General features: G+C 36.5%; 1 protein-coding gene across 1 annotated transcript in view; it reads left to right on the top strand.

Annotated features, from left to right (window-relative positions):
* LOC147414909 (connector enhancer of kinase suppressor of ras 2-like) overlaps nucleotides 1-11456 on the top strand; it is a 150682-nt gene extending 139226 nt beyond the window's left edge. The window contains exons 14-18 of the mRNA XM_086470675.1: nucleotides 7475-7545; nucleotides 8298-8398; nucleotides 9806-10313; nucleotides 10656-10855; nucleotides 11241-11456. Of these exons, the coding sequence (XP_086326801.1) occupies nucleotides 7475-7545; nucleotides 8298-8398; nucleotides 9806-10313; nucleotides 10656-10855; nucleotides 11241-11456 (1096 nt within the window). The remainder of the gene's footprint in view (nucleotides 1-7474; nucleotides 7546-8297; nucleotides 8399-9805; nucleotides 10314-10655; nucleotides 10856-11240) is intronic.
* Nucleotides 11457-13501: the final 2045 nt, after the last annotated feature.

The following is a 13501-nucleotide window of genomic DNA, read 5'->3' as shown; positions in this document are numbered from 1 at the left end:
GGTACTTTTCAAATGGAAATCCCTGAAATGGAGATTCTCAATGGTATTGTAAGTAAACATAAAGAGCAGGTTTTCCCTTTCTTCCTTTATGTTCTTATAAACTTGTTTCAAACCTGGGAAAAACAGTCTATGCTCAAGGCCACTTCAGTCTTCTAATTTATTGTTCTCACATAAAAGCTCATAAATCGCAGCACAAATAAAACCATTTTCTGATCAGAATTAGCTGCAGGCCCCAGAGACTGGATGAAACCACAATGTATATGGGTGTGAACAGTGCAATAGTAGAGCTACAGTGCTCTGTCTGGGGAAAATACTACACCAGTAAGTACTAATACGAAATGTAAGTCTTCAAAATTTCCTTTTTCTTGGCTAGCCACCTAATTCCTCCTTCCTACAATTTCTGGACTACCTGCCACAGACTTGTGAACTGCCATATCCCCCTCAACACAGTTGAAGAACCACTAACTTATAGCATTACACTAAAGGGCCTCAAAGGAGTTTACAATACACAATAGCAATTATCCAATACACAATCCAAATTAACATTCAGGTGTGAATTTATCCCTAATGCATAGGTGTTAGGATTTGCATTGTCTTTCTGTACTAGTTTAAATTACAAAATTAACTTAATCAGATTCTGCTGTAAATAATACCATTGTGAGTTGATGCAGTTCTTCTGGGAGTCAATCAGTTCAACTGCATTTAATACAGCAGATTTTGTGATTACAAAGCTGTACCCCTCTGTGATGAATGAACATGCTGTCACATACTGTGACTTTATACTGGAGACACTAAGTGAACACTGCAAAATTGGAGGGTTTTAGTAATAGAAATAAATAATATACACAATTAAATAGGTCAGGCATTTAACAGTATTGTTTGGCCTATTTGATTTGATGTCTTTAAGAGTATGTGGAACTAGAATTATATAATTTCACAATAAATCATCCCATGTCTTAAAAAAAAAAAAATCCCCTTTAACACCCAAAAAACCCCACTTGTACCTTTTCAAGCCATACTAAATGCAGTTCTCTTACTCATACAGAATGGTTCATTTCTCCAAAGCTTACTTTTGGACCAATGATTGGGTGAAAGCTAGGGTAAAAGCTTGAATAACTGAGTAAAATTACAGCATTATTATAGAAAGACTATCTGGAGAGTGACTCTGTGGTTGCACATGCTGGAGTGTATTATGTCACAGTTGGTGTAGGAAGCGGTAGGTGCACACAGCAGCTAGTACTTGCCTTTAAGTGGATGCCCAGAAAGTTTGGTGAATTATCAAGAGTAATGAGGTAAATCCAGTAGGACAAGGTTACAGCAGAGTGAAAGCTGGTGCCATGTTTGACTTCTGAAGAAAATATCTTATTGTCATCTTAATAGATTCCTTTAAGTATCAGCTTGAAACTCCAAGCTTGACATAACTACTCCTTTTTGATTTGCCTAAGTGGTGTTAGTGCTGTAACAAATGTGTTTACAAATGTGCTTGAAAATTGGCAAAAGAGGTTCCAGTTGAGTGAGATTTTTTCACTGTTTTGATAGGTTTCCTTTGGGTTTATTATTGGTTTTATCTGAAATTACAGTCTATCATAAAGTTACTGTGTGTGTATTCTCTTTGATACACAATTATATCTATACAGGAAGATGTTATTTCATTTGTTACCAGAAGGGTAATTTCTTTGCTACAGAAGTAGTGAACTTTTTTTCCTATTATGCACTGTGGAAAAAAAACAAAACAGCCAAAACCCACCAAACGAGACTTCTGAGTACAAAGGCATAGTTGTGCATTTGGTCCACAGGGTGAAGTTTTAAAAAAAAAAAAAATTCCTATTAAGTGCATGAAGTAGATGCACATGCAAGGAGGGAGGGCATAAACTGCCATGGTTCACTTGTCAGCTTTTAAGCTGTCTGGGTCTTTTTTCATATTTTTCCAGCCTGACAAATCTGAGAAGACTATGCATGAAACAAGATCAACAGAGTCATGTCAAATTATCAGATCAGAGAGTATTTACAGTTTATCCCAAGAATGATTTTACTTAACAAACTGCAGCAACTGTGACAAACAAAATAGTAGAAATACAGGCTGCTGAGAGCTGATATATTTGGAGAGATGGGCTCATTGAGAAGACTGCTCAGTGTTACATTTCGCTCTGAGACATCAGTTACATTTTTGGGCTTCTTTTGTGTTGAGGAAAATCAAGGCATTATTTTAGCCATACCTATTACAGGAACCTTTATTCTGTTAAATGAATTTATTACCTCTATAACCTTAAAATAGTGAAAATAATGTTCCTTAGGAACCAAAACAGGAAAACTATTGATCTTTTAGGTGTCCAGTAAGAAAGACTGTTTAGGAAGAAGGCAGTATACCAGGTACAAAATCAATTTTAAAATACAATTCTGTATTGAAAGGAATTTTACAGTGAATTCTGGAATTCGATTATCCCACTGATGTAAAAAAAATAATAATATAAAGCTTCTAATCAGAAATTAAATATAAATTGTACTGAATATATTTTACATATGACATAAATGGTTCAAGGGAATCTATATTTTAATAGACTTAAAGATAACTTGATTAAGTCAAGTTTAACTTCCATTTTAGTTATGGTTTTTCCTTTTAACCAAATAATCTCAATATGGATGCAATCTCAAAAGCAAAGACATATTCCTGCACCAAAACATTTATAATACAAACCTGAGATGACATTCAAGTGCAAATATTAATTGATGAAAAGATGCAAGAAAGAACTATTTATTTATTCTATCCTTTAATGACTTGGTATTTCATTGGTTTAATTTTTAAGGAAATATTTACCAGAAAAAAATAGCAAAAGTGGACCATCTCTTGAATTTACACCTTTTCAGGGTATATCTTTTATTTACCTTTTCACTTGAATTAAACAGTTTCTTCTATATACCAGCCATCTTGTATATACAAAGATTATATTCAGCATTGAGGATATTAGCAAATAAAACTTACTTAAAACTCACTACTTCCTGACCTGCTCTCCATGGATTTATGGAACGGTTTTAACTATAAACCTAAAAATAACAGCCTTGCACCCTGTTTTAAAAAAAAACTGGTTACCCTCTTGCTTTTGGTTTTTATACTCCTACACTAAATGTAATAGTTCTCACAAATTTATTATAACTGAGATTGTCCATGTTGTTTTGGTTTTGATACTTGTGCTGTTTTACTCTGGACTGTAGAAAGGAATAGCCAAGTGAGTGAAGTGTGATGCCACTACAAAAACTATTGTTGCCTTCAGTCCCAGAACCTTGGACTGGATCATCAGAAGTAAATTTAAAAAGTCAGTAAACAGAAACTTACTGCATTTGTACAGTGAGTAATGGTGTGTTCTTGTTTTTAATACAGTGTGTTAGGACACTGAAGCTGCACAGAATTGTTTCCCTGGTTATTTGGTCCGCTTTAACATTTTCCAGTGTTTTTATCAAATGATCAGTAAGAGAACGTGCTCCTGACATTTCAGGGTGTTTCAAGCATGACTCACTCTTCAGTATCAAGTTTTGATTATTGTCACAGCTACTTAGTTCATCACTGCCCTCAGTGCCTTTGTAATCACCACTTTCCAGGCCTGGGGGTAGAATCAGGCTCTCAGAAGAGGCCCTGGGCTCTAGTCCCCTGGTACTAACCAGAATTATCTCAGTAAATTTAACTTCCTACAATGCAGCTCTATTTTATCTCAAAGCAATGACAACAATGACTGTTTGTAACCAACAGAATTAATTAAAGCCAAGTCTGATTTATTGAGAATTTAAACCATTGAGACAAAGTACAAAACTTACTTATGTATTTAGTAGACTTTACTTGAGGCTTACTTTTCCCTGCATTGGTTCACTAAGGTACAGGCAATAAAAAAAAATTAATACACTTCTTGGACCCTTGTAAGTTGTTACAATGTACCTCAGTAAGATAGGTAGTGTATTGTATGGAGATGTTGTACAATACCAAACACAAAATGTTGTAGCAAAGTATCCTTGGGATATTTAGTATAGCTCGATGTTGTCACTACTGATTTCTATCTAGAATGCAAACCCTGTGGTTCATTGAGTGGCCTAAACTCAAAATTAGTGAAACGTGCTGTTTAAGAAAAAGGTAGGGCTTTTGAGGGGGGAGAGGAGTCCAACTGTCTGCCTCAGGGGGCCAAGATATATAGAGATGTACATGTAAGATTGCTATATGTGTACCTGCCAGAATATCACATGGCTTTTTGTGATCACATGAAATTCAAAGAGCTATTAGGGGTACAACTATATAAACCGAATTAGACAAATGATCTCCTGGGGTTTTTTCACTGTAGCTGCTTGTCAGGTGCATATAGTCTTGCACTACGCGACCTTCAATGGAACGTGCAGTCACCTATCCTGCAGAGAATCCAATCCTGACATGTACAACCATTGCCTTCCTGAAACCTGACATTTGCCTACAAGGCATTCAGTGCAGAGTTCAGACCCAAATGGCTGAGTTTTCAAGCTTTCCACAGAGAACTTTTTATAACCTTGTCTGCCTGTTTTCTTAAAAATGAAAGTGGTTTGCTCATCAAGTAAATTCATCAAGTTTACACAGCGTTCCTTTTGAACTGAGTCTGCATTTGCTTGGAAAAAAAAATGTTAACTGTAAGAAAAGGATCTGTAATCTCAGCACTTCTATAACTCCTGATTAACCTCAGAAACATTCACCCATGCTCTTTTGAAAAACACAAAACCTAAAATTGAGATTCTTTTTCTTTTATCAGAAAAGATTTTATCATTATAAACTCCTGAATGTCATCAGATAACCCTTTTTGTTGTCTTGACAAAGAGCTAACTCTGAATTGTGGTAAATGGGGTAAGAAAGTACTCATAACTGTAGCTGGGGATCTTCTTGCCCTTTGGAAGAGAAAAATCTGAGCAGTCTTAGAGAAGGAAGATTACCTTCTGCTAATTCCTGATTTGGACACTGAGGCCGTATGAGTAATGCTGATACTCTGTGTATGCTAAGAATATCATGTTCTCCGGAAGGTTAATATTAACACTGATGGTTACCTATATGTGCTTGCAAGATTTGAAACCCTCAAATTAACAATAAGCAACAAGATAAATTTGGTATAAATCTACATTTCTATGCACTGACCACCGAAATGGCTGAGTTTGGTTTAAATTTGAAAATGGTGACGAACCCTAATTTATCACTGGTGCTTATGCAGAACCTTAGCTGAAGTCGCTGAGGCATTCTGCTTGCTTGCCAAAGGCATATGGTAAAGTATGACTAAAACTATTTTGCTCCAATGCTAATGAGTTTAGAAATTCAGGAACAACTGTTGAAAAAATAGTGAATACAAATGCTTAATAACGAGCAAGGATATGATGTCATTTCAACTACTGCAATAAAGAATATGCCTTTCAAGAGAAGCAAATGTCAAATGATCAGCATGCTGTTTGTTGAATGACATTATGCTGGTGAGCACTGTAGAAAAGCTTTTCTGTAAAGCTGTTAATCCATTTGAAATTTACTTCTTTCAAGATAAAGATGAGTTATCGACATGCTGATACAAGCAATGTCTCTGTAAGCAGTCCTAACCCTGCAGTTGGTATTTGTGAAAACTAATAATAATTTCCATTTTTATTTCAGATTTGCTTACTTTTGTTTCAACGCTGAAAGGCAAAGCGATAGTATTGTACAGTTCTTTATATTTTCATATTTTTAAAACTAAATTAAAGCCTATAACTAGTTCCCTGTGAGAAGTAAATGTTGTTGTCCGCCTTGGATACTTATGAAAGTCATAAGATATGTAGAACGATTTGCTGAAGGCCACACAAGGAGTCAGTGTTCTATCCGATATTACAGATTAAGATCATTGCTCTGAGGAATTGCAGAGCATTGCTTAGACCAGGAGATCAATACATGCTGAACTGAGTGCTATTTTTAGTGGAGACTTCACTCTTCTTTCATTTTCTGCCTCCTTGCTGTGTATACCGTCCCCCACATCCTATGCTATTAGACCAATTACACATTCACACATGTCCTTAGAAGGCTTTTTTCCTGTTCTAGTACAAGTGGGAAAGAATTACACTGAATTAGTTTTCTTGTTTTAATATGCAAAAAACTTGTCCTTATGATATAGTATGTGTTGTTTACTAATGTCTTTCTATAAGTCGTTGAAAAATGTTTTTGTCATTATATGATTCATTAACCAAGAACACAATTAACAAATTTTATGTTGCAACATTAAAAAAGAAAAAAAGCTGCTTTTAAAAAACACTTACATGCAATATACTAGGAAATTAATGACATAGTAAATAATGTAGTCACTGAGTAAGGAAATACTTAAGAATGCATCCCAACCATTACAGATGTCTATTAATAGGGTTTTTTTCTTTGGTTATATTGTCTTGTTGATGAAAATAAGCTGATTCGTGATTTTCCATCTGCTGAACATTAAGAAGTGACTTTCCTCTCTGTGTTAATTTCCTTTTTCCTGTCTTTCAATTATACATTGTATAAACATCCAGTAATCTTATGTAAAGAAAACTCTAAAGGTTTTTTCCCCCAAAATGAACTAGAATATTTTCCTAATAAAACAAAAACTCTTATTTTTGATCAAACTAATTAATTCTGGAACAAAGAAACCAGAACATCCAATGTGCAAAGCAAATATTGAAGTACCTTCAATTCACCAAGTCCTGTTTTAGAAACCTAAGATTCTGTATCAAAAAAAATCAAAGAAAAAAATGTTGATATTGCAGCCCAACAAGCCTAGACATTTGTATCACCGGCATCATGAATCTAGACTGGCAAATAACCAGTGGAATGCTGTCATAGTCTGTTGTAGCTTTTTGAGCACCCAAATTTAATACAACTTAGTTCTTAATGTAGGTCTTCATAAAATCTTTTTTTTTTTTTTTTTTTTAATAGTATTTTGGCAAATCAGGCAAGTCCTAGAAACTGATAGAAGTAGCAATCAGAATAAATGCAATATGCCTCTTTACACAATGTCTCTGGAAACATTCCACACAAATAGTTTCCAGATGTAGCTTAAAGAGGATTTGATTCTGCTTAAGGTGGAGACAGAGCTGGACAGTCTCTTTCCTAAACAGACTATTCTAAAAATTTCATTTAGTCAGTGCTAAAGTTATTAGTATGATGTCTTCATGATGTATGATTCTTCACTTTTCTAGACAGCAGAATAAAATGCCATGAGTCTGGTATGCCACTAGGCAAACAGCCTCCAGCAGATGTGAACAGAAGTCCAGGAGTACATCTGCGTTGTACATGAACTGGAACATCCTTCACTTAAAATTACTAACCACTGAACACATCTGAATCATGATTTTAACAGCCTGAACAGTGTTCAGTTCTTGGACTAAGCATTGTCTCTGGCTTTTCCAAATGTTAAGAATGTGTGTGCCCTCAGATTTAGACTAGATGTTCCTTTAAAGTATCTCTCTTCCTCATTTTTTATTGTCCAATTAGATGGATGAATCGTTTGGGTCTTGCAGCAATTGGTTACACACCTGATGACAAGGATATTCATCCAGATGAAGGTAATGCTTCAGAGATTATCATTGGAAGACAGCAGAGAGTACATATCTGTCCACTATTTGAACAGTTGGAGATGTCATAACTGACTTCTTTATTAGCATATGTGCCATATCTTTTGAAGTGTCAATTTTCATAAGAATCCATATCCTTGAAGAACTATATTTATTGATGCTACCAGCAAAGAAAATAAAATCCTGAGTAATAATTTTAAGAAATATTTAAAACAAGTGATAAAAGGAATGCAAGGTTCAGGGTGAGGTCCCAGATCACGGCCATCGAGTGTGCTCATTGCCCTAGAGCAAGTGAAGACATCCCAAACACAGGTCAATACATGCTTTAGATCTGTTTCTGCATTTCCTGAGCTCAGGGGCCAGCTTTGCCTTTTTCACCATCACCCATGGTGGAACTTCTTATGCTGACATCATTAAATTAAGTGTTGAGGCTCAGCTCTGCTTTGGTATGTAGAATGAAGTTTCTTTTTGAAAGTCTGTGACCAGAAGCTCTTTTTTACATACAGTGGGAGTCAGGTGCCTAACCCGCTTTCTGTAACGCTATCCTAAAACATTTGAAGGTTCTTCTACATATCTGTGTATCTTAGGCGACAGACATTTTCACAAGTCTGTTCCTTCATGACTGACAAGCCACCTAGGTGACAGCAAAATGTTTACCTTTGCATGCAAATGATATTTTTAAAATGTGGAACCTGCTTTCTTGTGGAAAAGCACAAGTGAAACCCCCAATGCTTTGTTAGCAGATTACTGGAGTGAAAGTGACCAGGATGACATCGATGGCTCTCTAACCTTGAAGCAGGAAGGCTCTTCAACACTGTGTGACACCTATCATCGAACACCTTCAGTGAGTTATAAATATTGTACTTGACAGTAAGTCACCAAAAAATATCTGTGTGCCTTGATTTGCATTTTCCTTGTTTCAGAATATTTAATTACCATAAAGAGAACAAAGCCTGATCTCATTGTAAGAATGAAATTACTGCTGTTCCTCATGACCGGAATGTTTCCCTAACAAGTCAATTACAAAGGAAGGAGAGATAAATGTCTCTTTACACAGATAGGTCACCAGACTGTAAATATGACATTTTTTGGTAGGAGTTGGGAGACTACACCTAATAATACAAGCAGGATATTCAAATGTTGACTTTACTGCAGAATATAAAAAGAATGAGGTGGATGGGATAGTTTGTATTGCCCGAGACTGTTTTTCAGGTATGAATATTGGATACTGTTTGCTACAGATTAAGATCAGATCACATTCATGCCTCAGCACAAACACTTTTTTTAAGAACATATCTTCAGAGGCAAGGGGTTTTTTTACAATATGAAGCATTGTGTACAATACCATAGTAGTGACAGTATTTTCTCTTAGTGTCATAAGAAGTTAAGCAGCTGATAAAAGTGCTTCTAACATATTGTGTACAGACAGGTTTTGATAACTGAGGGGGAAAAAAAACCCATTTTGTATATGAATAGGCTCTAGTAGCAAATAAGAACATTTCTATTATACATAACATAGGCTGTGATAATTACTCTATGTTTCTAAGCACAGATAGGACTGTTCTCTATTTTTCTTTCAGATTTTTCTTCAGCGTGAATGACACGATCCTCACGCAGCCAGAACCAAAGAAAGAGTGACTGAGACAACAGCATCACATGGGTGAAGTTCAGACTGATTTTCACCCATGTGATGCTGTTTTATCAACTGGGACACAGGTTAAGCCCCTCCCTTTCTGTTTTTCCACTTTTTTGCCTTTCTCTTTGTTTTTGAATTAAAATTATACACAGACCCAGCAGAATTAATTAAAATAATTTGAGAAGTTCCACAGTGCCCCAAAATTTGGTTTTTTTTTTCCTGTTTGGCTGGACACTTATCCCCTCAAAAAAAGAAAAGAAATCCAATTATGGTTTCTTTTGGGGACTTTCATGTGTTCACAGTACACTGCTGGACTGAGTGTAAACTGGACAGGTCTTCAGGAAACCTGTATCAGTATTATACCGTTCTTTCCAGCAGGAGTCGCTCATGGGCAGAGAATGTGCAAAACAAGAATAGGGAGTGGTTAAAACATAGTACTTGCATAAAAGTTCTCACTGCTAATTACGTTCTGTTTACAGAGGTTCATGTTATGAGATCAAAATACACACATCAGTCCATTTTATTAGTATATATCATATAATGTTCTACACTGTAGTCATTTTCTTGGGTCTGTTCAAAACGTTGTCTTAGTCAGATGCTTTTGTATCTTTTCAGGTGAATTCTTCAAGTCCATTCCCTGAAGCCAAACACGGTCGACACTTTTCAAGTGAATCAACATATTCTCATTCTTCTGCTGAAGACTCTCGACAAGATGTAGCAGGAAGCACACACTCATCCGGATGCAGACCTCCCTACCGAGAAAGACGCTCGTGGCAGGATCTGATAGAGACTCCGTTAACCAGTTCAGGGCTCCATTTTCTTCAGACTGTTCCTCCTGACACAGAGTACATGAGTGGCAGGCCTGGAATGTCACCGGACAAACGAAGACAAGCAACGCTACCAGTACAAAGACGTCATAATTACGAGCAGGATGGGCCTTTCCCTTTGGTGGAATGTCAAAGGGGACATAGCTCTCATAGTAGGCCACAGAAGCAACGTAGTCAAAGCCTTCCCCGAAACAGAGATGTCAGGGGTAAGGGACGTGTAAAGTCCATAGAAGGAACAGATGACAAGCTAGACGAGAAAGTTCCTATTAGAAGGCATAATAGTTTCTGTGCAGAAGGTAAGCCTTTGGAGGTGTTCTGATCATCTTTGCTGCCATTGAAAGCCAGAGCAATACTGCCATTATTCTCAGCAAGGTTTTTGTGGTTGAACTGTTAACGCTGGCAAATTCATCAGTCACTACGCAGGATTTTGTACTCAAAATCCTTGGATGCAGTGCTAGTGTATATAAGAATATAGCTTTGGGGCTGATCAAAATGTTCTTGTTTTATCAAAACAAAAGTTGAAAGACTGTGTTATAGGGTTCTTTTATACATGAATTTGCAGTATTGCTTGCTGGTTTTAGAGACTTCATCTGAATTATTAGATTTGTCGTTAGATTTCTTTTTTTATTTTCTTTCAGAAAGCATAAAAGAAATTGGAGAAAATACAGATGGTCTGCAAGAGCTATACAAATCTCTGGAACAAGCTAGTTTGTCAGCTTTTGGAGAGCAGCGTCCTTCCACCAAGCAGGAGTTCCGCAAATCTTTTGTAAAGCGATGTAATGATCCAGTTATCAATGAAAAGCTTCACCACATCAGAGTTCTCAAGAGTACTTTAAAAGTAAGGCTTTATCACTAATTTTGTGTATAAGCAATATAAACTAGTAGAAGTATAACCTCTTAATGTTTTCCATGGATGAGGCTTTCTTTGTAGCTTTAGAACTAAGTTCCAAAGAAACTAAAAATAGTTGAAAGCAAACATGTTCCAGCTTAAGGGAAAAAAAAAATATTTGGCACTTTATAGGCATGTTTTTGACAGTGCCAAGGACTGAGTTGTCAAACAGTTTAAGCTATAATGGCTCCTGAATATAGGTAAAAGATTCAAGTGTCCATAGTAGTTTCTCTAGCCCTTTGCATTAAAATGAAAGAAATAATCAAGTGCCGAGATACAAAACGTGGCATAAATTTCATTTTGACATGTCCTGTGTCTTTCTGGAATTTGATAGGCAAAGGAAGGGGACCTCACAGTTATCAACAGCCTTCTGGATGACCCCAACTTAACATCAAAGAAATTTAAAGATTGGAAACTAAAGAACTATGAGTTTTTCCTGGACATTTGTGAGTACAGTGCTGCCGTGAAATCTCAAAATGGAGCCTCTGAACATGCAACCTCAGCACCAATGCTGACACATACACACTCATTCATTGAAACACACGTGTGACAGAACTCATATCGTGAATAATTGCTGGGTGCCATGAAAAATCAAATAAGACAAACACTGTAATATTTATTGATAATGTACTCAGCAGTACTGTAAATAAGTTGGGTAAGAGAATAGTGCCACAGGATGCCTACTACATTGCATGATAAGACAATAATATTCTTTATGAATTTTTTTTGTTTGCTATTATCAACCGATGTCCGTATCAAGCTCTGCATTAGAGAGAAGTGGTGCAGAAGTGTAACTGGAAATAAATACCAGTATATTTAAAGTACTGTACTAAAACTAAGCTTGTGATATGAGCTCCTACAATCATTTTATATATTTAGATATATATAAAGACATATCTATGTATATAAAATGTAACATGGTAGTTGACTTTTACTTTTAAAATGCCCTGAAGTTCACATTTTCACACATTTTTTCTTGAGAAAAATGTAAAATCAGAACATAAATACATTGGCCACTCTTAGAGATGAACGTTTATTTTTGCAACATTTCAAGATAGTGACCATCTTTGCAAATAAAAGGACAGAGTTATCAAAATATAAACTCAATCCCTATAGTGTGCCTTAAAATGTACACTGTACATCTAGCGAATAGATCCCAATCTGGCCCTATGGGCATACTGTACATGCCATTTAGATACTGTGTTTGTAACATACTGTGCCTGCCTTTAAAATGAATGAATATAAGCAAGCAGGTACGGCACAGACGTTAAGATATGAGTACAACAATGTTGGTTGTTCACTAATGCTGCAACTTAAACTGATTTTAATATAATTTGAAGTATTTCATGGTGAAAGAAAAACATCTGCGCTGAATATGGTACATACTGCAGGTTTTCATAGTTTCTTCACTGTGAATTTAAGTGACACATGACTGGGTCACAAAACTCAAAAAAGCTCTGATGCTTCAAGGATGAGGATTAAGTTGAAAAAAATCCTTAAATAATCAATTAAATTCTGTAGTAGACTGACATCTAGAGCTGAGTAAATTATTCAAAATTATGTAATGTCTGGCAATAATTTTTAGCTGTTAGTAGTACACTAACAAGTGGGTGAAGTTATTCAATACATCATTTGAAAACCAATCTGTATTGATTGGTTTGGGAAGACACACAAGTCACATAGTGTATTTCACTTCCTTGCCTGGATGAGAATTCTAAGAATCAGATTTTGGAGAAAATACTTGTATTCTTGGGGACCAAAAAAAAAAGGGGGGTGAGGGGGGGGAAGATTGCTCTGAATGCTACTGAATATAACTTTCAAACACCCATTTACAATTTTCTTTGACCAGGCTTGCTAGAATATTTCTAGAAAGCAGAAAAAAGGGGGTGTGAATACAGTTGACATCCAAACACAGATATTCACTGATAATTTTTTCACAAGATAAACCTAGTCATCTCTCATACATCAAGAGCTGTAACATTCATACAGTTCAATATAATATAGAAAAAAATGTTATCTCAGTGAGGTGCTAGCATCCAGGAAGAGATTTAATTATTCACAAAACCAAAACTGGGTGAAGGTGTCCTGTTTGTTTAGTTCAGTCTCCACACAGCAGCTGTGGTGGGCTGACCTTGGCTGGCCACCAGATGCTCACCAAGACGCACTCACTCCCCCGCCTCAGGACAGGGGAGAAAATGTGATAGAAAAGCTTGTGGGTTGAGATAAAGACAGGGAGATCACCTATCAATGACCGTCATGGGCAAACCAACTTGACTTGAGGAAACTTAATTTAATTTATTGCCAATTAAAAATACAATTGTATGGTGAGAAACAAAGCCAAAACTCAAAGCCAAAACACACCCTTCCCCCGCCTCCCTCCTCCTTCCCAGGCTCAAATTCATTCCTTCGTTCCCAGCTTTTCTACCTTCTTCCCCACTCAGCGGTGCAGGGAGATGGGGAAGGGGGGTTGCAATCAGATCATACCGCTGTGTCTCTGCTGTTCCTTCCTCACAGTCTTCCCCTGCTGCTGCATGGGGTCTCTCCTACAGGCTGCAGTTCTTCAGGAACTGCTCCAGCATGGGTCCCCCATGGGCT

This window comes from Leptosomus discolor, chromosome 9 (genome assembly GCF_034619465.1).
Source record: "Leptosomus discolor isolate bLepDis1 chromosome 9, bLepDis1.hap2, whole genome shotgun sequence".
Lineage (NCBI taxonomy): Eukaryota > Metazoa > Chordata > Aves > Leptosomiformes > Leptosomidae > Leptosomus > Leptosomus discolor.
The sequence above is the reverse complement of the archived record's forward strand: the minus strand, read 5'-3'. Positions and strand labels throughout refer to the sequence as shown.